The following is a 26,127-nucleotide window of genomic DNA, read 5'->3' as shown; positions in this document are numbered from 1 at the left end:
AAAAGTTTGTGAAAAGTGGAATTAAAATATGAGTTTATTGTGGTGCAAAAGATTTTGAAATCTAAGCATTTCTATAATATACATTTTCCATGAACTTTGTGAAAACCTCGTGTATACCCACTTAAACTTAACTCCTTCTATCTATACTATTTAAGTAGATCATTTTAAAGTGTAATTTCTAAAATTGTAGATGTGTAATTCTCATATAACTATAAAAAGAACATGGATCAAAATGTTAAGTGTTAAAGATTTTTAACTTACCATAATAATAAATGAGAAAACCAGTAAGAAGTTTAAAACGATTCATTATAAAATTTGATTTATAAAGATTTACATTATTTACTGGACCAATTCTACTTGCATTGCCTAGAATAGGAATCATTTACATTGTTAGGAACAGAAACATTTGCATCACTTTTAACTTTTGCCCTACAGAGTTTTGAAATAGTTTAGTCAATCAAAGGTGAGAAAAGTACACACTCACTTAAAATCAGATAATCCCTGCAGCATCCAGGAAACCCAGTCTCCTTTTGCCCATTACCAAGTCTGACAACATAGCAAAACCTGTTTACTAATGAGTAAAATGAATTTAAACTGTTACAACTAAATTTTAAATTCCTTGAAGGCAGAAATTATAGTATGTCTTTCTTATATATCCCCTAAATACAATAATAAAGTTTTCAGTACTTAATGTACAATCAAGGTATATCGCAAAATATTTTAAGATAGTGCAAACTTTAGAACTTCAGACCAGTTTAAATCATTCAGCATTAGTAAATTACAAAAACAATGAAATAATAATGTATGAAATAAGAAAAACTAGGGACCAGCAGTTAGCATAATGGCTATGTCGCTGGAGTCCCATGTAGTCAACCGCGGTTCGAGTCCCAGATCCGGTGGCTTAAACTCACACTGGGCGCGTGTGCATGTGTGCCCAAGATCCCGAGAGGAGAATGGAGGAGAAGAGATTGCGGCATGGCCATCCTCCCTGGGGGGGGTGATTTCTTGCTTTCTGTCTCTCTGTCTCTCTCTGTCTGTCTGGCAAGCACACACAGCCTATAGCAAAAACCTCTCAAAAAATAAAAAAAGAAATAAGAAAAACTAAAGAATGAACAATTTATATATATGCAATATGAGGGCACTTCAAATAGTCCATGAAAAAAATAAAACTATGAGTTTATTTTGGCACAAAAAAATTGAAATTCTTGTATAATTTGCTCAAAATACACATTTTCCATTTATTTTTTTGAAGATCCTTTATATAAAAACAGAATCATGGGGGCTAGCAGGTGGCATGGTGGTTAAGGGTGCTGAACTCCCATGTGGCTGACCATGGTTCGAGTCCTGGACCTGACGGCTTTCTCTCTCTCTCTCTCTTTCCTCTCTCTCTCTCACAAACACACTCTGTTCCTCTCTGTCTCTCTCTGACTTTCTGGCGAGTACACGTACCCTACAGCAAAAAAAAAAAAAAATCTCAAAAAAAAAAAAATAAAGAGAGGCCTGGTGCAGTGGGCTGTCTGATAGTTCCTCAAAAATGTTAAGCAGAATAGCCACATAACCCAGCAATTCTACTCCTAGACATAGACTCACAAGAACTAAAAACATAATCACACAAATTGTTACGGTTTGGATCATTTTTTTTTTCCCTCAAAGACTCACATTTTGGAATTTGGTCTCCAATGTAATGATGTTGGGAGGTAGTGAGAGCTGGTGGGCAGAGAATGGATCGTGGCCTCATGAATGTTTTAAAGTCATCTTGTGAGAGACCAAATGAGTACTAGCACTGCTGAGAAGGAGTTAATTTTCATAAGAGTGAGCTGTTCTAAAAAGAACACAGCTGAAGGGACCAGCAGATAGCATAATGGTGACATCACTGGATTCCCATGTAGTCGACTGCGGTTCGAGTTCTGGATCTAGTGGCTTAAACTCACGCTGGGTGCATGTGCATGCATGCCCAAGACCCCAAGAGAAGAATAGAAGAGAAGGGATTCTGGTGTAGCCATACCCCCCACGGTGGGGGGGGGGTGGTGATTTCTTGCTTTCTGTCTCTCTCTTTCTGGCAAGCACATGCCCTCCATAGCAAAAACCTCTAAAAAAAAAAAAAAGAAAGAAAGAAAACAGCCAAGGACCAGCAGATGGCATAATGGTTCTGTCGCTGGACTCTCACACAGTCAAACCGCAGCTCAAGTCCCAAACATGGAGGCTTAAAATTCATGCCAGATCCATGTGCACACGTGCTCAAAATCCTGAGAAGAGAATGGAGAATGGACTGCAGTGCAGCCATAGCTCCAGCAGGGTCATTTCTCACTTTCCCTCTCTCTTGCTCTCTTCCTGTCTCCAGTGAGTGCATGCTCACTACAGCAAACTAAATAAACTCATAGTTTAAAACCATTTTTCCACAAACTTTTTTTTGCTATAGGGTGCATGAATTTGTTAGGGGGAGAGAGAGATAAAGAGAGAAATCACTCCCAGGATGATGGCCATCCCTCAGTCCCTTCTCCCTTCTCTCAGGATTTGGGCACATATGCACATGTGCCCAGCATGCTTTTCAAGTGCCGGTCCAGGCCTCTAACCATGCAGCCAACCATGTGGGGTCCAGCTGTCCTTCACTACCTGCTGCCCAGCCCCCACCACAAACTTTATGAAGCCCCTTAGTGCACTTTACTTTGTTAACTAAATTCACCTTGCTTTTTAAAAATTCAACAATATATTTTGAAGACTGTCTCATATAAGTACCTCCAGAGCTTCATCTATTTTTTTTTTAACTTTTTAAATTTTCAAGAGAACACATGTGCTTGCCAGAGGAGACATAGAAAAGGAAAGAGAGAAAACACCCTCTACCAGGCTGTAGCCATGGTATCATCCCTTCTCCTCCATCTCTCCATCCTGTTTGACGTTGGGCATGCAAGCACATGCAGCTGGTGTATTTTTCAAGTGACCAGGGCCATGATTTGAATCACACAGTCAGGTATGTGGGATCCAGCTCCCTTGACCACTACGCTACAGAGTCAGCTCTCATCTTTCTTTTTAATGGCTACAAGGTAGTATACTGTATAGATGCACCCTGATTTATTTAGCCAGCCTAATATCAACGCATTATTTTCATAATTGGGGAAACAACAAAGTGATGCTGGAGAAAAAATTAGAATGTTATTTAAATTTTCTTTTAGGAAAGGGATGTCACTCACTGATTTAAACTCATAATTCTTGGGCCAGCAGGTGGCGTGGTGGTTGGGGCTACTGGCTCCCACATGGCCGACTGCAGCTTGCTTTCTCACTTTCACACACACTCTCTCTCTCTCCCCCCTCCTCTCTGGTCAAAAATCTTAAAAATAAATAAATAAAGTTAAATAAAATATTTCTTTAAAAAAAAACTCATAGTTTTTTTTGACAACACGTATTGGAATGTTGCTACTTTAAGTATTGCTGGACCTTGGATGTATTGGTGGACTTTGTGGCCACGTTAGAAGACATACATCGACAAAAATGTTATGAATCAATTTTTTTTTAATAAAAAAAAAAGTTGTATTTACTTAGAAGTATTCAGAATGTCAACTAAAGAGCAACAACTTTTTTTTTTCCCAATTACAGAGTGGTATTCAGTTAACAAAACATCAATAATTTTGTCTAAACTGCATCAGAGACAACTGAAGACAAAATGAAACAAAACAAAAAACTACCATGCTTGGGGCTGGTAGGTGGCATGGTAATTAAGGGCGCTGGACTCCCACATGGCCAATTGCGGTTCAAGTCCCGGACCTGGCAGCTTGAAACTCATGCCAGCTGCATGTGCATGTGTGCCCAGAATCCTTAAAAAAGAATGGAGGAGAAGGAATTGCAGCTTGGCCATCGCCCTAAGGGGTGATTTCTTGCTTTCTGTCTCTCTCTGTCTTTGTCTCTCCAGTGAGTTTGCACACCCTATAGCAAAAATCTCTCTTTCTCAAAACAAGGAGTGGTGTAAAGGGGGGTTAAGTTCTTTATAGACAAGGGGAAAAACTGCACTAGAACCAATTTATTCATTATATCTTCTTTACCTTCATCCTCATCTTCCTCCTCTTATCTTCCTTCTCCTTTTTCTTGCTCTTTTCAGCCTTGACAACTCCATTTTTTGCTGCATCAGGCTTTCCTTTAGCTCAGTATGCTGCAAGATCCTTTTCATATTTTTCCTTCAGCTTAGCAGCCTTCTTTTCACAAGGCTGTTTATCATCTGTAGCAGTGTTATCCCACATCTCTTCCAGTTTCTTTGCAACATCATTAGTGGGTAGGCCAGAATGTTCTCCTTTGGTTTCTGGGCAATAATAACAGGACACGAAAAAAGGCTGAAGGAGGCTTCTTGGGTGCATTGGGATTCTTGAACTTCTTTTTTGTTTCCCCTGCAGGAGGGATATAGATTTTCATTTCTCTTTCATAATAGGCTTTTTCCACCTTTGCTAAATCTTCAAATTTTCCTTTCTCTTTAGCAGACAAGGTCTTCCACCTCTCTGAGCACTTTTTAGGAAACTCTGAGAAGTTGACTGAAGCATCTGGGTGCTTCTTCTTGTGCTCCTCCAGGCAAGTTTGCACAAAAAAAATGTATATGATGACATTTTGCCTCTCGGCTTCTCAGGCTATCCTTTGCCCATGTTTAGTTATCTGTCCTCCAAGAGGCACAGAGTTGCCCAGTGCCCATCCGGTTCTCACTTGCCCCAGCACTGTCTTACGGCGCTCAATGTATTGTAATGGCTGTCTTGGATCAATTTTATAAGCAATATATTTTCATTTCCTATTTCATTTCTTATTCTTTTAAGTTTCTAGACATGTGTAAAATCATCAAATCCATATTTCTGTCACCATGTTTTAAATTATAGTAGCGGGACCAGCAGATGGCATAACAGTTACATCGCTGGACTCCCATATGGCTGACTGTGGTTCAAGACCCAGGCCCAATGACTTGAAACTCAGGCCAGGCTCATGGACCAGCAGTTGGTGTAATGGCTATGTCGCTGGATTCCCATGTAGTTGACCACAGTTCAAGTCCTGGACATGGTGGCTTAAACTCACGCTGGGTGTGTATGAGTGCATGTGTGCTCAAGATTCCAGGAGGAGAATGGAAGAGAAGGGACTGTGCTGTGGCCATCCCCCCTGGTGGGTGATTTCTCACTTTCTGTCTCTCTGTCTCTCTCTGTCTTTCTGGAGAGCACACACACCCTATAGCAAAAACTTCTCAAAAAAATAAAAATAAAAATAAAAATAAAATAACAAAACTCAGGCCAGGCTCCTATGTGTGCGTGCCCAAAACACGAGATGAGAATTGAGGAAAAGGGATTGCAGTGTGGCTATCCCCTCAGGGGGTGATTCCTCATGCTGTCCCTTTGCTGAGTGCATGCTCCCTATAGTAAAACTTTTTTTAAAAAAATTACAGTAACACTTCGGTGAATCTGCATGCCCAATGGACATATGGAAATTCATGTCATCATTAACCCGCATCAATCACAAACATTTATTTAATTATAAATACACTATCTTCAGGATTCTGTTTCTGGTCCTACAATTGCATTTATATTAAGCCTTTAAAATCAGCCTTTAGAGGGTTTTTCTCTTAGTTCACTAGAGTTGAACAATGTAGTCTTCAAACCTTTTCCCCTGACTTCAGTTATACTAACCTCTCTCTAGGTCTACATCTACTTTTTTTTTTTTTTTTTTGGAGAGGTTTTTGTTATAGGATGCGTGCGCTCACCAGAAAGACAGAGACAGAGACAGAAAGTGAGAAATCACCCCCTAGGGAGGATGGCCACACCACAATCCCTTCTCCTTCATTCTCCTCTCGGGATCTTGGCCACGCACGCACATGTGCCCGGCATGAGTTTAAGCCACCTGGTCTAGGATTCGAACCACGGTCGACTATATGGGAGTCCAGCAACATAGCCATTACACTAACTGCTGGTCCCTACATCTACTTTTTAACATCAGACTCTTCTTCCTAATCCTACCCTTGAAAATTCTTATTTTTTTCTTTTCTTTTCCAAGTACCTCTCTTTTATGCACTCAGTGGGTGAGTCAATTAATCTCCTTGCTTTACCCATCATCTCTGGATTAGTGATTTCTAAATTTAGGCTTCTCTCCTAACTTTGAAGTCCATATTTCTAACTACTCCACTAGGTATCCAATACTGTAAATGTAGCATGTTTAATAACAATCTCATTATCTTACCACATAAAATCTCCTCCTCTCTGAGCTAATTAGTTTATATATTAATACAACAAAAATTTATTGAGTAATAATATATATATATATATATATATATATATATCATGATATTAAGCTTAGATCCTACCCAAAAGAAGCCAAAAGTCTTGAATAGTAAGCATGACTTGGCTCATACCCCTATTATAGCATATACATGCATATACATTTTTTTGTTACAACTATTGGTAGCAGAGTAAGGAAGATAAAAGATAATACAAGTTGAGTATCCTTTATCTGAAATGCTTAAGAACAGAAATGTTTTAGTTTTTTAAATGTTGAAATGTTGAAATATCTCATATATATAATGAGATATGAGTTGTGGATGGGACCAAAGTCTAAATATGAAATTCATTTTTATGTTTCATATATCCCTTACACACACAGCCTAAAAGTAATATTACAGAACATTTTTATATTGAGTAGTTTGACCATGATCTATCATTAGGTCAGGTATGGAGTTTTTCACAGTGTACTCAGAAGTTTCAAATAGTGGGGTATTTTGCATTGTGGGTTTTCAGATTAGGGAAGATCAACCTATACCAAGTTTCTATACCAAGTTTCTGTGTCATATATGCATTTCTATTACACTGTATAATTTAATCCTTACCTATGGCCTTCAGTATATGAAACTGAGTAACATGTGATAAACTGATCCAGTCTTTACTATTTCCTATGTTATTTTTTGCTGTGATCTTGTCTTGTGGTAATTCAAAGACTTAGCCATCCAGTGCCAAAAATTCTGGTGAAGAAATAAAAAGATATTTTGATAACTCATTAAGCTTTTTGAATCTTCAACAACTACTAAAGTTAAATTATTTAGTAACTATTATACTAACCTTATTGATAGGTCTTTTTTTTTTTTTTTTTGGAGAGGTTTTGTTTTTGCTATACCGTGCCTGTGCTTGCCAGAAAGACAGAGAGATAGAAAGCGAGAAATCACCCCCCAGGAGGGATGGCCATGCCGCAATCTCTTCTCCTCCATTCTCCTCTTGGGCACGCACACACACACACGCCCGGCATGAGTTTAAGCCATCAGGTCCGGGACTCGAACTGCAGTCTGCTACATGGGAGTTCAGTGACATAGCCATTACGCTAACTGCTGGCCCCTAAGTTCTTTTTTATTTCAGAATTCTCTTGGGAATCTAAAGTACCTATTCAGCCATTTCATTTGTTTACTGGTAATACACCTAAGAGTTCTAATTGGACATTACAATTTGTCAAACCCATTGGAGGTAAACTATAGTCAATTCTATAAAGTTCTGTAACTTAAATGTAATTTCATTATATTTACAAAACCCAAGTAGGGTTGTGGAGCTAGTCTGGAAAATATTAGTATTTTAATTCTAGCAAAAAGCAAGCAACGTGGGACCAACAGGTGGCGTGGTGATGAAGGCCCTGGACTACCATATGACTAACCATAGTTCAAATCCCGGAACTGGTGGGTTGCTTTTATTCTCTCTCTTTCTCTGTTTCTCTCTGGTCAAATTGAGTAACAACAACAACAATAATAAAAATAAATTAAATGACTAAATCTTTAAAAAAAAAAAAAAAGCAAGCAATCACTTCTGGAAAATGCTTCTTCTCTTCATTGATCTACTCTTCTTCATTATCATTATTATTCTCTTTTTTATTCCATAGGGCATATGTCCTAGTCAGAGACAGTGAGAAAGAAAGTGAGAAATCATCCTCTGGGGGAAAGCGATCCCTTTTCCTCCATTCTCCAGGGATTTGGGACACTCATGCCTGGCATGACTTTCAAGCTACCAGGTCTGGGACTCAGCAGTCTGCCACCAAGGAGTCCAGTGCCACAACCACTAGCCACTGTTGGCCCCCCTCTTCTCCATTATTTATGGTTTATTCTTTCCAAAGAACTAAGGAACCTTTTATATATACTTATAGACTATGCCCTTATCTGAGGGTTTTTTTCATATGAGCTTACATATTATAGTGCTGTACTTCTTGCTACCAAAATTAAGCAGCACAGAGGTATCAGCAGTTAGTGTAATGGCTATGACGCTGGACTCCCATGTGGTCGACCGTGGTTCAAGTCCCGGAGCCAGTGGCTTAAACTCACGGCGGGCACATGTGCGAGCGTGCCTTCAAGATCCCGAGAGGAGAATGGAGAAGGGATTGCGGCATGGCCATCCCCCCTGGGGGTAATTTCTCGCTTTCTGTCTCTCTGTCTCTCTCTGTCTTCCTGGCGAGTGCAGGCTCCCTATAGCAAAAAAACTCTCCAAAAAAAAAAAGAAATTAAGCAGCAGAATCTGAATCTATAACTGCATAATTAAAGAACTATCCTCAACTAGTCACAGTTCTAGAAATGGTTCAGTGATCACTTAAAATCCAGGAAAGTATTAATTCTTCTACTATAGTTACTGCTGAGTTCAGAAGCTAATAGGAAAATACTGTTTCACACACTGCTCTCAGTAGTAAAACTCACAGAGTTTGTACTGTCATATCACTACTGATTTTTGCTAAAAAAGAAAATTTTCAATCAAGGTCAGAAAGCTTCAGAATAAGTCAAGACAAGAATCCAGACAGGTTGTTAGGCTCAGACCTGGTTAAAAACTCGTCTAACACCTTGATATTGCAGGAGTTAGGGCCTAGTATCAGAACATTATCATTAGCTAGAGGGCTTTCTGAATACGGAGCCAGTGGCTTAAACTCACGGCGGGCACATGTGCGAGCGTGCCTTCAAGATCCCGAGAGGAGAATGGAGAAGGGATTGCGGCATGGCCATCCCCCCTGGGGGTAATTTCTCGCTTTCTGTCTCTCTGTCTCTCTCTGTCTTCCTGGCGAGTGCAGGCTCCCTATAGCAAAAAAACTCTCCAAAAAAAAAAAGAAATTAAGCAGCAGAATCTGAATCTATAACTGCATAATTAAAGAACTATCCTCAACTAGTCACAGTTCTAGAAATGGTTCAGTGATCACTTAAAATCCAGGAAAGTATTAATTCTTCTACTATAGTTACTGCTGAGTTCAGAAGCTAATAGGAAAATACTGTTTCACACACTGCTCTCAGTAGTAAAACTCACAGAGTTTGTACTGTCATATCACTACTGATTTTTGCTAAAAAAGAAAATTTTCAATCAAGGTCAGAAAGCTTCAGAATAAGTCAAGACAAGAATCCAGACAGGTTGTTAGGCTCAGACCTGGTTAAAAACTCGTCTAACACCTTGATATTGCAGGAGTTAGGGCCTAGTATCAGAACATTATCATTAGCTAGAGGGCTTTCTGAATAGACCTTTGATTGCCAGGGGCTAGGGAGAAAGGATTAATGGGAAGAGACTGCTAATGGGCACTAGGGTTTTTTTGGGGGTGATGAAATGTCTTGGAACTAGAAAGACGTGAGTTGCATACAAGATTGTGAATGTGCTAAACGCCCCTTAATTGTATACTTTAAGTTTTATGTAGATGTCATCTTAATTTTTTAAATTATATATTTAAAATAAAAAGATACAGGAGTTTCTGGCACAAACGGATGACCTTCTGACCTTCATTAGGTGCTGAACCCAACCCTACAACGCCTGGACATCAGCAGGGTGTGATAGGCTCACTCCCACCTTACACAAAGCCATGTGGAAAGCTTCTAAGAACTCCTGCAGGCAGACTCTGGTTTCATAAAAAGCCAATTAACCAGCACTTAACATCATACTGAATTCATTTCAGTGACAACGGAAAGCTATTCATTAGAAACATCTAGAAAGCAGTACCACGGTCACCCACAAATCTTCCTACGGGCAACAGAGAACACGAGGGTAGGAATGGAAGAAGCCATTTTTATAAGATTTTTGTCCTACGTGGAGGGCACTCGTAGGGACTCGAGTCTCAAACCTTACATTTAAACCTAGGTGCTTCACTACCACGGATGCATTTGCCAATAGCAGCAGTTCACCGTGAAATCCGTGAAATGCGAAAACGCACTCTGAGCTTCTTCCTGTGGTGACGAAGGTCTCAACCTACGGCCGCCGCCATACCCATCCGCAGAGATCCCTCCACCAGCCGGAGAGCGCGGGGACTCACCCCGCGGGCCCCCCCCCGCCACAGAGCGCGAGCCGCGGCGCTGCGCTTTGTGGGAATTGTAGTTCCAGCCGCCCCGGCAACGCTGGTCTGTGGGCCACCGAGAGGCGAGGCAGGGAACTACAACTCCCAGAGTGCCGCGAGGTGGAGAGCGGGGGGCCGGGGGGGCGGCGCTGGAGTGGCGCTGCCTGGCCGGTGGCTGGTTGCAGGCTGCTGGTGGTGCGGCTGAGGAGAACGGAGTGTGGGTTCAGCCTTTCTCGCCCGGATCCCCGCAACGATGAGTGCTGCCAGGGAGTCTCACCCACACGGGGTGAAGCGTTCAGCCTCCCCAGACGACGATGTAAATAACAATGGCGGAGTGGATGAGGGTTGAGGCCTACTGAAGGCCGCGGTAGGCCGGAGAGGGTGGGTGAAGGAGAAGGAAGCACCTGAGGGGGTCCGAAGCGGAAAGGCAGAGGGAGATGATCAGAAAACGACCGGAAAATGTCTTCCTTTCTTAATTAGGGCCAGAACGTTTGAAGGGGTCCTCACTCGAAGAGCCAGAGACCTGCGTAGGAAGGGGACTTGAGGAAAGAAATCCAGAGAGGGGCGAGAAGTGGAAGTAGGGGTATCCTAGTATCTATCTTGCGGGTGCTGAGGAAGCTTTCCTCCGGCCTTTTTAAGCAGTCGGCAGACCCTCTGTATTTTGGCTTTTAAATGTACCTGTGACAGTGCCGACATATTCGTTGCACACTTGGACAAATTTCCCAGCCTGGATTATCTTGCAATAGACTGTTGGAGTTCATTGTAATTAGAGTATACCCGGAATAGTATTGAACCCCAAAATCGTACCGGGGTGTAATCGATACTGGCGGATGTTGGCGAGGTCTAAGACCGCGAGACCTAGAAGCCCATTTAGATGTCATAGACCTCGTTTGCTTTCTCCGGAAAAAAGCCCCGCTCTCAGCTAGTCAGTTTAAATAGCAAACCCTCCATTTCTTGAATAACCCATTAAATATTTACTGCTGTGCCAGGTGTTGGGAATTCAAAGATGGATTTAAGTATGGTGCCTATGTTATGCTCTTTCGTATATTTGGCCTAGCTTCTAGCGCAGTGTCATGGAAACTGCGTCCTTCATACAATGGATAAATGCCTCGGGAACGTTAATGGGGGACATTACTGGGAGGGGGGCGTGGAGAGGTCATTTTTAAGGATGATTAAAGGACATCTAGTTTTCTTTCAGTTGTGTAGAGCACTGCCGATTTATAGTGTGCGGAGTTCTTTTATTCTCTATAGGGCAGTTCTGTGTCTCTCATAGCATTCTTATTTTGTGAATCATAAAAGGCTCCCTACTACATTGTAGCAAATGAGATGGTGTTAAGACCCTCCGGTATTTAGGTGGAAGATGATATGAGTACTGGCATAGAAAGAGTCTTGAAAGAAATCGATTTTAGCTCTGCGGAAAGATTAGCGATCAATAAAGATTTGGGAATGAATGGCTGTCTAGTGAGCATTATTTATGCTCTCTGTTCTTTCTTCCACTGGCTTTTAGATGTTTTCTTGTTATTATGGTAATTCAGTTTTTGTCAGGAATTTTTATCCAGGTCTTTGAGTAACCTGGCTGCCATTTGAAAAACTATATTGTTTTCCTCCTGGTCTTTAACTCTGACTTGATTACTGGGAAGTCGGTCAACTGTTTTGACTCAGCAATAAACACTCTTTTACCTTGATAGAAAACTTGATACTATAACAGAAAGTTAAAGGGATTATGTGATTTAAATTTCTGCACCTTCTAATGAGATCAGTTTTAACTCTACCTGGTTAAGACATTTTCCACTCTTATGCAAATATCTTCAAAAGAGATGGTTACAGTTGCAATTCAAGATCAGGGCCTAGGACCTTCACATACTATCTGAAAATGTTACTAATGTTACACTACAGTGACTTGTTCCTAGATAGTGGTCTTTTTAAAAGTCAGTTTCTTTCACATGAATTATTTTTACTGGTAATTGAAAATTTATTTGCTTTTTAATATTTCTTAAACTATATGTAATCTACTTCCTAAATATACTTCAACCTTGTAGAAAATCAACTATAATATGTGACTGGTCAGTAGTTTGTAATGAACAGTCACTGTATGAAGTTTGTTTTCCCAGTGACCTTGCATATAATTTGAGGATAACAAAACATTTAAAAAAATTTAAAAGTGGATATTAAATCACAGCATAAGTCACTAGGATATGTACTGAGAAGATAAATTGATTGCCGTTCTATAGTAAAGGGTATTAGAACTTAAAAGTGGTTTTGTTGGTTTGAATGAAGGGAGAAAGTGAGGAGGTTAATTTTAGTAACTGGTGAAGAACCTTTAAGAATGTATCAGTCATCCCTGTGCTTTTCAGAATGCAGCATTGGCAGAGTAGTTGCTGTTGAAGAACCAGAAGGACTTAATGATTTAAAGGAAAAATACATTAGGATTAGAAGTTATGGACAGTAGTGATTATGTAAAAACATTGAAGGTATTTGTTCTCTTAATAGGAATGAAGAATTGGGAAAGTTGGTGGTTAGACTATTTAACTTTATTCTGTACATTAATATCATAGTAGTTTATAGGCCATTTTGAATATTCTGCCTCAATTGATCTTGTAAAGTATGTGGAAAGAACAGTGGTTGACTGGAGAGTGAAGAAAGTCATTTATCCCCTCTGTGTCTCAATATACTTAATTATTAAATGGACTGTTGACAAGTGACTTGTATATTGTGAAAAACTATGCAATTTTTAGGTTGTTAATACCTTTCTCAAGACAGTCTTAAGACACATGAAGGGACCAGCTGTTGGTATAATGGCTATGTCGCTGGACTCCCATGTAGTTACCGCGGTTCACGTCCCTGAGGCGGAGGCTTAAACTCACGCCGGGCACATGTGCGTGCGTGCGTGCCCAAGATCCCGCCAAGAGGAGAATGGAGGAGAAGGGATTGCGGTGTGGCCATCCCCCCAGGGGGTGATTTCTCGCTTTCTGTCTGTCTGGTGAGCGCATTCACCCTATAGCAAAAAATCTCTAAAAAAATAAATAAATAAAGACACATGTAGATCAGAAATGTCAGGTCCAGGCTTACAGAGCAAGTAATTTGGTGGGAATCAGAACTGAAGCTTTACTAGTCCTTTTTATTTCCATATTGAGCCAGAAATAACTATTGACCTAAAGACCTAGACAAAGACCTAATGGCCTATACAAAGAGGAGTCACATGGAAAGAAGTGCAGATTTGGAATTTAGGTAACCAAAATTAACAAAGCATTTCAGTCCCTCCACCAAAATGAATTTAGAAGAACCACAAGTGGATCCAACGTGGAACAAATGCTTAACTCTCCTGTGCACACCATAGTTACCGTTGTTTTTAGTATTCTTTTTATCTTTTGTGTGTCAATTTTAGAACTAAGAATAAAGAGGTAGTGGGGAAAACACTTTACTAGAAATTTTAATAGGAATTTAACAGTAGTAACCCCAAATTTCTGTTCTCTTGGGGCTTTGGAAAAGTCATGACACATTTTTGCATAAAGAAACATAATGACTTTTCCAACAATCCAATATGTTTTCCTGATTTTGATGGAATATATACCCAAAATTGTTCCGCATCCTCTGAATGTATCAATAGCTAATTGCTCATCAGCTGTTATATGTGAACCTGGAACATAAAATTTTAAAATTTCAGATTTCATATCTATTTCTTATAGGCTTTACCATTATTATTTCTAGTTCTTGCATTTGCATCATCAAAATATAATACTTAGTATTTTGAAATTTTTGCTAACATTTTGTTGAAGAATTTAGTGTCTTTGACCCATAATTGCAAAACATTTTCATTTTTGTGTTAGATTATAAATTTAATTAGAATGATCAGTGAATGTTTGGATCTTACTTATCTTTCTAGTTACTTTTGTATATACCCTTCATACTTTGTCCACTTAGAAGCTGAGTCAAGTAAGTTTTGATGTGTAAACATTATAAAAGGTGAACTAAAACAGTCACACATGCTTTTAGAAAAATGGGATAGTCCTGGTTCTTATTCCAAAATATTGTAATTGAAATCCTTGCTATTGAATGATGCTCCAGTTGAGAGCAATGTATTTCTTTTTTGTCCTTTTCTTTTTCTTTGTCTTATTTATTCAGTATTTTATTATCCAAGAATTCATAGTCTGAGATTTTTTTTGCAAAAAATTAATTTCACCATCATTAGTCTGCGATACTGTTACCTGTCCTTTTACATTCACCTTATTTGTTTAATAATTGTGAAATGTGGGGCCAGCAGGTGGCGTGGTGGTTTAGGGCTCTGGACTCCCACATGATCTACCACAGTTTGAGTCCTTGACTTGTTTTGTCACTTTGCCTCTTGCTCATCAAATTAAAATAATAATAATAATAAATGAAGTTAAATAAAATAATTCTTAAGATTATTTTTTAAATTGTAAAATGTTGTCTCTCAGTTTTTTTCTCATTACCATTATTGTTGAGAAATGAAAATTTTCATCTGTGTTCAATGAAAGCCAAAAGCAGACAACAGAGGCATGTCCTCTTGAAAGATGGCTATGCAGTCTATTGGCTAATACAGTGAAAAATCTCTTCCATGTTTTTTTGTCACTATTATAGTTATGTTTAGCTGGGAATATTGATGAATAATAGTAATGGGGTAATTCTTACATTTATTTCAGGGTGTAGGTTTGAAAAGTATGATCACTAGAATTCTGTAACATTTCTTAGGTCTATAGAAGGGTTCAGTGGGCCCATTTAATAATTCCAAGATAGAAATGTCAGTATTTTTTAAGTGAATTTTCTCTTTGTTCTTTGGACTTTTAAGAAAAAATAAAAGTTACTACATTTCAGTACTAACAAATCTCAGTCATTATCTAAAATGGCTCAAAAGATAAATGAAGAGGCCAGCAGATGGCGTAATGAGTACATCACTGGACTCCCATGTAGTTGACTATGGTTGAGTCCCAGACCTGGTGGCTTAAAACTCATGCTGGGCACATGTGTGAGTGTGCCCAAAATCCCAAGAGGAGAATGGAAGGAGAAGGGCAGGGGTGGGGAGGATTTCTTGGTTTTTGTCTCTGTCACTCCAGCGAGTGCAGGTTCCCTGTAGCAAAAATCTCTCTGAAAAAGAAAAATTGAGCCCAGTGGATCTTGATGCTATATTACTCCTTAGAATATCACTACAGCCAGTTTTCTTTTTAATTTGAGAATGTTACATAAGTTTTATTAACATAGTAATTGTCCATATCTGTGGAGGTGCAACGTAATTTTATAGTACATAAATACAACATGTAATGAGTCCTTCAGGATTCTTAGCATATCCATCATCTCAACCCTTTGCCATTACTTGCATTGGCGACATTCAGAATCTTTCCTTTTAATTACATTAAAATATCTAGCAAGTTGTTGCCATCTATATTACCCCCCACTGTATTTTATGACACTAGAAATTTGTTCCTCCTATCTGTAATTTTATTTCCATTAATCATTACCCCTCTATGTCCCATAACCGATCCCAGCCTTAAGTAGTCAGTCATCTCTCTACCTTTATGAAGCCATTTTTGTTTTGTTTTCAATTTTCATATTGCCATCCCTTCTTCATGCTCCTCTCGAAATTTTTGGGCACACATGCACTTGGACTTAGTGTTTTTTTCAAGCTGCTGGTTATGGGACTTGAACCTTACAGTTGATCATGAAACATGCAAGTTGGCTTGTGTTCCGGCCTCCTTAGCCACCATGCGACTGACTGGCCTAGCCAGCTCCATTCTTTTTGCTGAGGTTTGCTTTAGCTATTCAGAGTTTTTAATGATTTTTATATAAATTTTATAAATTTTGTTCTGTTTTTGTGAAGATTGTTTTTGGTAAGTATTGTCGTGAATCTGTAATTACTCTTGGTAGTATAGATATTTTTAGCAATACTGTCCAGTCTAGAACATGAGATGTCTTTGTTTTTTTGTATCTTCAATTTCTTTCATCAGTGTTTTAGTTTTTATTGTAGGGATCTTTTACCCCCTAAGTGAATTTTCTTTTTTTAAAGATTTATTTACACTTGCTATTATTTTTAAGAGTTAATTTATTTCCATTTATTATTATTATTTCATTTGACCAGAGAGAGAAAGGGAGAAAGCAAGCCGCCAGATCTTGAGACTTGAACCACGGTTGGCCATTTGGGAATCCAGTGCTTTTAACCACACCACTTTGCTGGCCCCTGAGGCCCCTCAGTTGGCTGCTGCTATTTTTTAATTTGACCAGACAGAGACAGAGAGAGAAAAAGACAGTGAGAAAACAAGCTACCAGGACTCAAACCAGGACTCAAACTGCAGTCAGCCATGTGGGAATCCAGCATCTTTAACCACCACACCACCAGCCGGCCCCAAAGTGAATTTATCCTTATGTATTTTATTTTTGTTGTAGCTATGTAAATTGGATTGCTTTTTTGGTCAGGTTTTTTGTTTTAATTGCCAGCAGGTGTGCATGCTAGCCACAGAGTCTCCCAACTGGGTATGGTCATGTTGCAATCTTTTCTCCTCTGTTTCTCCTTGCTGTCTGGATTTTTCAGGTTGTTGGGCCCAGTATTCAAACTATGGTCAGCCATGTGGGATCCCTTAATCACTGTACTACAGAGCTGACTTTGTATATTGATTTTATATCCTGCAGTTTTTATCAGTTCTAAGAGGTTTTTTGGGTATTTTTGTGTGGACTCTTAGGGGTTTTTTTGTTTGTTTGTTTTTTTATGTAAGATCATATTATCTGTAGACAAGGACAGTGTAATTTCCTTGTCTACAATTTTCTTTATCCTGCCTTATTGCTCTGGCTAGGACCTTTGGTACTGTGTTGAATAAGAGTAGTGAAAGTGGACATTCTCGTCTTGTTCTAGTCTTACAGGGAAGGCTTTCAGCCTTTCCCCATTTAGTATGATGTTAGCTATGGGTTTGTCATATATGCCCTTTGAGGTAAATTTTTTTAGACCTATATTTGTTAAGCATTTTTATCATAAAGTAATTTTTTTAATGCTTTTTTCACATCTGTTGAGAAGATCATATGGTTTTAGATCTTCGTTTTGTTGCTAGGGTATGTCCATGTTTATGGATTGAAGCCAGAATTTAACTTCAGCTAACAACTATGTCAGCCTTCTCGGTTCAAAGTACTAAGTGCTCTAGGGCCATTTAAGATTCTAAGGCAGTGGGTCTCAAAATAAAATTTCCACACCAGCTGTATCAGCATCATTTAAGAATTTGTTAGAAATTGAAATGCGTAAGCTCCCACCCTCAGATTCAGTGAATCTGAATCTCTGGTGGTGTTGCCCAGCAGTCTGCTTTAACAACCCCTCTAGATGATTCTGATAAATGCAAACTGTTTAGATCCAGAGCTCTGGCTACAAAACTACAGGATTCTGCTGTGCAGTGATAGGAAAGGAAAGTATTTGAATCCACATGTGATATATATGCTTATGCTTAACTTCCTAAGTAAGAAAAATGAACTCTACAATTAAAACTGACAGAAAAGGGACCAGCAGATGGCATAATGGCTACATCACTGGATTCCCATGTAGTCTACAGGGTTCAAGTCTCAGTGGCCTAAACTCATGCCAGGCACGTGTGCGTGCCTGCCCAAGATCCCAAGAGGAGAAGGGATTGCAGTGTAGCAATCCACCCCCCACCCCTGGAGGTGATTTCTCGCTTTCTGTCTGTCTTTCCGGTGAGGACATGCACTGTGTGACAAAACCTCTCCCAAAAAAAACTGACAGAAAAGAAATCTTATATTTACAGTTGACTTTAACTTTTAATACTTAATTTTGTGCAAAAAGAATAATTTGACTAACCTCTTTTTCAGCTTGGATCCAGCAATTGGGAGGCAGCAGACTTAGGCAATGAAGAGAGAAAACAGAAGTTCTTGAGACTTATGGGTGCAGGAAAGGTAAGCATCAGATGGTAGGCATCGTTATCTTTTCTGTAAAAATTCTGCATTTTTGTATGTATGTTAGGTTAGAAGACTGAAGGCACTTGGATCCCATTTTCTGTCCTGCATGATGCATTTGGCTCTAGGAAATAAAACTAAGCACTAAAAATTTAACCTGCTGGTTAAGGGTGCTGGATCTCACATGACCAACCATGTTGTTTGAGCCCTGGACCTAATGGCTTGGAAAATACACCAGGTGTATGTGCATGTGTCCCAGAAGTCCTGAAAGGAGGGAGAAATGGAAGAGAAGGGATTACGGTGTAACTGTTCCCCATAGTTGGAGGGGAGTGTGCTTTTTCCTTCTCTTACTGATTCTGACAAGTGCACTTACTCTCTGGCAAAAATTAAAAACAAAAACCTTATACCATATCTGAACCACTTCTAGGATTCTCCGTGCCTTTGGGAGTAAAGTGTGGAAACTAGAGAAAAAACTTTTCAAGAAGACTGGAAGAAAGGAGATATGAAAGTTTGTAATTTGTTATCTGTTAGCCCAATGATTTTATAAAAAAATATTCCTGGGTATATTCTCTTGTAAGAACCTCTTTCCAAAATCTTGTCATATTTTATAGCTATCTCTACGCCTTAAAGTAGTAGCGATAGAAATATCCTTTATTAAAAAACTAATTTTAGGCCCAGCTGCTGTGTCACAGTCATTAGCACAATTGCCCTGTAAGATAGGAAGCCATGTGCCAACTATGAATTTGGATCCCTGAGTTGGCTTAAAAACAAGGCAGGCACAGGCACCCAGAATCCTGAGCAGCTAGAGGACTGGGGAAGAGGGATAGCAATGTGATTTGGCCTTGTTGAGGGTGATTCCTCCTCTCCATCGTTTTTATTCTCTCTCTCTCTCAACACACGTGCTGTCATTAAAAACAAAAACAAGGGGCCGGCAAGTGGTGTGGTGGTGGTTAAAGGCACTGGACTCCGAGGCCGAGTGGTTTGAATCTCAGACCTGGTGGCTTGCTTTCTCACTTTCTCTCTATCTCTGTCTCTTTCTCTGTCTCTCTGGTCAAATTCAGAAATAAGAATAATAAAGTTAAATGAAACAATTTTTTAAATTATTTATTTACTTATATTCATTCATTCATTTTATTTTGATTTGACCAGAGAGAGACACAGAGAGAAAGAGAAGGAAAGTGAGAAAGCAAGCCACCAGGTCCAGGACTCAAACCCTTGTCAACCATGTAGTTGTGTCCAGTGCCTTAAACACCATGCCACCTACTGGTCCCAATGAAACAATTCTTTAAATAAATAAAAACTAAAACTCCTAATTTTAAAAATGTTCAATAGCTTTTGAAATGCCCCTCAAAAGTAGCCACAAAAATATCACCTATTGAGAAAACCTTTATTTATCCTAGCACTTTTCCTTTCTCTATTCCATTCTCGGGATCTTGGGCGTGCACGCACACGTGCCCAGGACTTGAACCACTGTCGACTACATGGGAGTCCAGCGACATAGCCATTATGCCAACTGCTGGTCCTAAAACTCCAGCATGATTTCTACCCTTTATATTCACTACCTCATTGCTCTCTTTTGTTTTCATGGTACTTAATACCACCTCCTCACCTAATGGAATTTATTGAGATTACATTTGTCTACCTCCCCTCCCCGGACCTACCCTGTTACAAAGTAAACTCCATAAAACCAGTGATCTTAATTTAGTCCTTAGTTTCTTCTCCCAGAAGCAGCAGTCATTTCTGGTGCATAGTAAATACTTGTTAAATTACCAATCTCAAACCCTTAATACATTTCCAACCTTCTCTACAGAAAGAACATACTGGTCGCCTGGTTATAGGAGATCACAAGTCGACATCTCACTTCCGAACAGGTAAGAGAGTAAAATATAATTAAAACAGATGTGCCAAATTTGGAATGTGAAATAGTTTACATACTTTGGGATAGCTGAACTAATTTTGCTAGTATTAGAATTGATAATGGATATTATATATAAACCTGTTACACAGATCAAGTATCATGTACTAACTCAGAACATATATTTTAATTGTAGTGAGTTTTTAAGCCTCTTTGCCAACTGTGGTATGTATAGAATATTTTTTATTGTGTAAGTTATTTGGTATATAATACCATGGTTGGCATTTTATACTGGTTTTGAGTTTAAGTTTTGTTCTAGAATTTTTGAAGAATATAAACTAAATGCAGAACCTAAAGATTAAATACCTTTTTTTTAATTTTAGAGAAAAACTTTAAAATGAAGCATGAGTAATTAATTTGCATTTTAAGTCATTGTGCTAAGAAGTAAAATTTTCACCTATTAAAACTCACCCCAAGGGGCCAGCAGAGGTGGCACAGTGGCTAAGGTGCTAGACTCCCACATGGCTGGCTGTGGTTCAAGCTCCCAACCCGGAGGCTTGAAGATCACACCAGGTGCAGGTGTGCATGTGGCCAGACTCCCAAGAGGAGAGGGGACTGCAGTGTGGCCATCCCCCCAGTGAGGGCTTCCTTTCTCTCTCTAAAGAGCACACATGCACTATGGCAAAAGCCCTAGGGAAGAAAAAAAAATTGACTCTGATCTTGAACATTATTAATAAGAGGGGATAATGGCCTATAATGATCTAGATTAAATTTAACAAAATTTTGGATTAAGTTTTTTAAGTTGACTTTATACTGACCTAGCATATATAGCACTTTTCAGTACTTATTAGATATTACTGCTGTTAAACAGTTACTTCATATTTGCCTTGCTGTATAAGGAAAATATCCCTGAGCCTTTCAGAATAGAAAAATATTACAACTTTTATATTTACTGTTTCAAAATTAGGAGTTTTATAAGTAATGTTCAGTACCACTATTTGTGATGAAAGCCTGAAATTTCTCTTACATTTATATTTACAAATTAAAATATATCAGGCACAGGAAGCTCCAATAGTATTCATACTGTTCTAGTTCATAAGTGGTAGATTCATAGGTAGTCGTTTTAATATTCTCCTTCATAACTTACATACAACAGAATATGTAAAAAAAAATATATAGATAGATCAAATGTTACATAGTGGGACCAACAGTTAGCATAATGGCTATGTCGCGGGACTCCCACGTAGTCGACCGCGGTTCGAGTCCCGGACCCAGTGGCTTAAACTCATGCCGGGCGCGTGTGTGAGTGTGCCCAAGATCCTGAGAGGAGAATGGAGGAGAAGGGATTGCAGCGTGGCCATCCCCCCTGGGGGGTGATTTCTCGCTTTCTTTTTCTCTGTCTCTCTCTGTCTGTCTGGCGAGTGCACATGCCCTATAGCAAAAATCTCTCAAAAAAAAAAATGTTACATAGTAAATTAACATGGACTTTTTTTTGAAGTGTATATTACCTCAATTAGCTGATTTGTAGGTCCAGACATGATAGCACATTCTGGACACTGCTATGGGCAGGCTGAGATCATATAGGAGGACTAGGTTCGATTCCTGGCCCACCCTAAAGTCAGGGATAGTGTGGTGTTTGCTACTTTGGACACTCAGGCAGGAGGATCATAAGGTGATAACCAGCACACATAGCATAGTGAGATCCTGTTTGAAAGGGCTGGGTATGGTGGTGTTCCCGGTTTCTTACAAGGCTTAGGCAGGAGGATTATGATATGGCAGGAACTTAGGTAAAAACAAAATAGCTCTACCTACACATGAAACTGATAGTGCAAAGAAAGGCATAAAGGCAGGCCATTACAAAGTCATTTTATTTAGCCATTCTTGAATAGACTTCTGTTCAAAGATAGATGCTTTTGTTTGTTGGAGGTTTTTTTTTTGTTTGTTTTTGTTTTTTAAGAGGTTTCAGAACTGTCATTTGTTTTATGTATAGATAAAACATTTAATATTCTATAGTATTAGTAATATTTGTGATATTTTAACTTTAGGTAGTTCCTCTGTCTGGTTTGAATTATATATATAGAAAAATGTAAGTTCTTCATCTTTTATAAGCACCTTTGTAATTCAGAAGGCTAGTTACTAAAGAAGTAATCATAAATAAACCCTACAGTTATTTTGGTTGTCTAATAGGTAACTACTTGTGGTATCAAATCTTATTCACAAAATTTATTATAAAATTAGCCACAATCAGAAAAATCAGTCCTGAATATACTATCACCTGTATTGTGGGTTTTTTTGTGTAATCAAATGTTTTTATTAATTTAACTGAAACATAACCAAAGTACACTGGACATGCAGGGGAAGAAGACAAGAAAATTAATGAAGAACTGGAGTCTCAGTATCAGCAAAGTATGGACAGTAAATTATCAGGAAGATATCGACGACATTGTGGACTTGGCTTCAGTGAGGTAGTAATTAACTTGTTTTCATTGATTAGGAATATAATCAACTTTCAATTTAATATCATTTATTTGTGTTAATCCTGATTATCAAGAATCTTATATAGGAAGTTTTCTTTATACAGTTACCTAAAATACTTTTACATAGGGACCAGCAGATGGCGCAATCATTATGGCATGGACTCCCATGTAGTTGACTACAGTTTGAGTCCTGGACCCAGCAGGTCGCTTTCTGTCTCTCTGTCTCTCCAGCGAGTACACATGCTTTCTCATGAAAATCTCTCATTTAAATAATAAAAAAATACATGTACATATATATGTATATTTTTATTTTTATATGTCCAACTAGGTCTTCATAGCCAATCAGAAGAGATGTTTTTAAGTATTTTAAAATGTGTTTTTCTAATACCTACTTAATATTAGGGCACATGCTTGATAGGCATGAACAGCATGCTCAGAAATTAGTTAAAATATTTTATGTAAGTTAAAAATACTAGTTTAGAAGAGTTCTTTCTCAATTATTTCCTAAGTGATCTCATTTTATATTATGAATTAATATGTAATTACCGTTTACTCCAGAGTACAAGGAGTCTCCAAAATGTTCATGAAAAATAAGTATTGTGACAAAACTATTTGTGGATTTCATTTTTTTTATTCTTATTTTTTTTAATAGCTTGAGAGATGTGTACTTGCCAGAGAAAGACAAAAGAGAGCGTACTCTCAATGGGGCGTGGTCGTGCCACAATCTCGTCTCTATTTTCCATCCTGTTGAGATTTTAGACACACACATTCACATGTTCCCAGTGAGTTTTTTATGCCACCAGGGCCAGGACTCCAAACATAGTCTGCCATGTGAGATGTGATTCCCTTAACCACTAGCTATGGAAATGGCCCTCAGAATTTGTTTGCACTGTAAGAAACACATCCTTTAAATCTAGGTTTCCATAAACTTTGTGAAGTGCCCTTGTAATGTATGCCAAACATTGATAGCTGATTTCTACATATAGATCAGTGGCTAACTTGCCTTAATTACGTAAAAAATATTGTTTCTTTCAGGAAGATATAATACAGTAGTTTTCAGACTAGGAGAAGTAGGGAGACAGGTGAGTGGTCTTCAGAGCCCTTTCTTAAAATCTTACTTGAGTCCCTGTGTATAAAACCTGATCCTTCAGTCCTCAGTGCTTTTCACAGCAGCTTCTGCTTACAATACAGTCTTAAAACTGTTGCTCTGATGACTCCAAAGTGACTGTTCGTAAGACGCTGACAAAGATCAGGGTCTTCCCCAGTTTTTGTACTGGCTAATAATTTATTTTAAAAAGAGCCTGTTTGTTGATATTTTAGGTAGAAGATCATGACGGAGAGGGTGATGTGGCTGGAGATGATGACGACGATGATGATTCACCTGATCCTGAAAGTCCAGATGACTCTGAAAGTGACTCAGAGTCAGAGAAAGAAGAATCTGCTGAAGAACTTCAAGCTACTGAGCATCCTGATGACGTGGAAGATCCCAAAAACAAAAAAGATGCAAAAAGCAATTATAAAATGATGTTTGTTAAATCCAGTGGTTCATAACTCCCAAACACTTAGTCTTTGTATTAAAAGTAAGCCTTATTGTTATAATGCACAGTGGAGGACTGCTTGTAGAGCACAGACCTTTGTATTATAATTTTTAAAAAGGCCCTTTTAAATAATTACAAAGAGTGTTTGCTTTCCAATGCCATGGGTTACACTTTTATGGGCATGACTATATCCATTTTGTAAAGAGTAAGAGTTGTATAAAATAAGAAATAAATACTCAACTTCCTTTCATGTTAGCATCATCTGCCCCTAACCACACCTTTTTACCCCCTCAAAAGCAGTATGGAGGAGACATTTTGTTTGTGGTAGCTATTTCATCCTTTTTGTTGTTCATATTTTTCTCTTATAAAGATTTGATACTGTGATGTGTTCATAAAAAAAAAATTCTCTAATTATACTTTTCTTATAGTAGAACTATTCATCATGGATATTTCTGCTGTCAGCCACAACCTAAATTAATGTTGGCAAAGATTAGGCACTTAGTTTACTCTTACTGATTCAGCTCTACTCTGTTGGACCAAAGCAACATGAGCGCAAGTACTTTCACATTTGTTCGGCTGGAGTCCCAGCTGTTGTTCATTTGAAGCATTTTGATCCCAAGCAGTCTATATGATTTGGAACATTGTACGTTAGATTTTTGATAAAATTTGGCCAATTTTTACAGAAGAAATTACTTCTCTGGTCATTTAGTCTTATCTATTTAGTAATATGTAAAACTGAATTTTTTTTTTTTTTAAAGGTAATATGTGACCAAAGTTTATTTTCTCCCTAAGGTCTAAATAAAGAAAAAGCAGTTTCCCATATTTGGTTGTGATACCTTTATCCTCACCTAAAAATGAGGAACAGGCTTACTGAACAAGAAGCTGAAACAGACTCTCTGGTTTTTATCCCATTGCTATTATTTTGATTATCACATTACTAAAAGTATTTCTGATTTTATTGTTGCTTCTGTTAGAGTGAAATTAGAGTGATCTGTTATACAGTTGTACAGTGGATTAACACAAGCTGCATTATGGGCTAGTCAGTGGATCTGAATAATTGGGTCCAGAATCTTGTATCTAAATAACAAGTTCAAAGGCTTGAGTCAAATCTGTTTGTGAACTGATCTATTACATATCTAGATATGTGGGTGTGTTCGATGTGTTGAGTTTCTTTTTTAAAACTTAGTCCTGTCATTTGGAAACTTAAAATGTGTTAGAAGAGTATAGCAACTAGAACAGGTGATTTCTGGTTTACAGACTTCATGTTGAAATATTTTTCATGTATCAGACCACCAAGGTGGGTTTTTTTCCTTTGTTTTTTAAACATTTCTCACATAGTTTAAAATAAGTTCTGCCCTATATAGCAAAATACTGAGTCTGCGTGGTAGGCAATATTTAAGACATTTAACAAATGACTTGGTTTGAAGAAGGTTTGCTTTATTTGACCATCTTAGTTTGACCACTGACTTTCAAATTTCTATTCTGGAATTGCTTATTGTAATAAATTTATGTAGAAAGTGAAGACTGATTTTTGTTTTAGAATGAAAGAGGGAGAGAAGCCAGTATTTTACTAAGCGAGTATTTTCATCATTTCACCATTTATGCTGGGTTGTTGGTAAGTCTTGGTTCTGATATGTAAATAGAAGTACCTTCCAAAATAACTATACTGGAAGACCTTTTTTCTTCATCTCTGAATAGAGATTCTTATTTTAACTGATTTATGTATTATTGGACATTAACAAAATTTAGAGTTGTAATAAATTTAGGTCTGTTGTTTAATGCTACCCAGTTTCCCAGCATCACATTAAACATGGCTTTTAAGCCTGAACATTGGGAGTTTTTTTCTTAACAGATTATAAAAAATACTTTAAAAGACTGATGCCATGCTATCTTGATATCCCTACTTAAAAATTATCAGGTGGTGAAGGCACTGGACTCTCATGTGGCCGACCATAGTTCAAGCTCCGTACATGGTAGTGTACTCTCTCAGTCTCTTTCTCTCTGGTGAGCACATATACCCTATAGCAAATTTAATAAAGTTTTAGGTGGGAAAAATACGACTTATTTTGGGGGTGATAAAATGCACTAT

General features: G+C 38.3%; 1 protein-coding gene and 1 long non-coding RNA gene across 2 annotated transcripts in view; one reads left to right on the top strand and one right to left on the bottom strand.

Moving 5' to 3' along the window:
* Positions 1-10,130, bottom strand: part of LOC114006315 (uncharacterized) — a 30,784-nt gene extending 20,654 nt beyond the window's left edge. Inside the window, exons 1-2 of the long non-coding RNA XR_003548050.1 lie at positions 10,065-10,130; positions 6,833-6,964 (exon numbers count right to left, since the gene is read on the bottom strand). This is a non-coding gene — a long non-coding RNA (uncharacterized LOC114006315). The remainder of the gene's footprint in view (positions 1-6,832; positions 6,965-10,064) is intronic.
* A 283-nt stretch (positions 10,131-10,413) lies between these two features.
* CUNH11orf58 (chromosome unknown C11orf58 homolog) lies at positions 10,414-25,829 on the top strand. Its single transcript, XM_006142498.3, has 5 exons — positions 10,414-10,585; positions 18,085-18,168; positions 19,979-20,039; positions 22,379-22,488; positions 23,821-25,829. Exons 1-5 carry the CDS (start codon positions 10,523-10,525, stop codon positions 24,049-24,051), a joined length of 549 nt encoding a protein of 182 aa, XP_006142560.1. The 5' UTR covers positions 10,414-10,522; the 3' UTR covers positions 24,052-25,829.
* Positions 25,830-26,127: the final 298 nt, after the last annotated feature.

The sequence above is a fragment of the Tupaia chinensis genome, unplaced genomic scaffold (genome assembly GCF_000334495.1).
Source record: "Tupaia chinensis unplaced genomic scaffold, TupChi_1.0 Scaffold000077_1, whole genome shotgun sequence".
In the NCBI taxonomy this organism is placed as follows: domain Eukaryota; kingdom Metazoa; phylum Chordata; class Mammalia; order Scandentia; family Tupaiidae; genus Tupaia; species Tupaia belangeri.
This window is presented reverse-complemented; position numbering and strand designations above follow the sequence as displayed.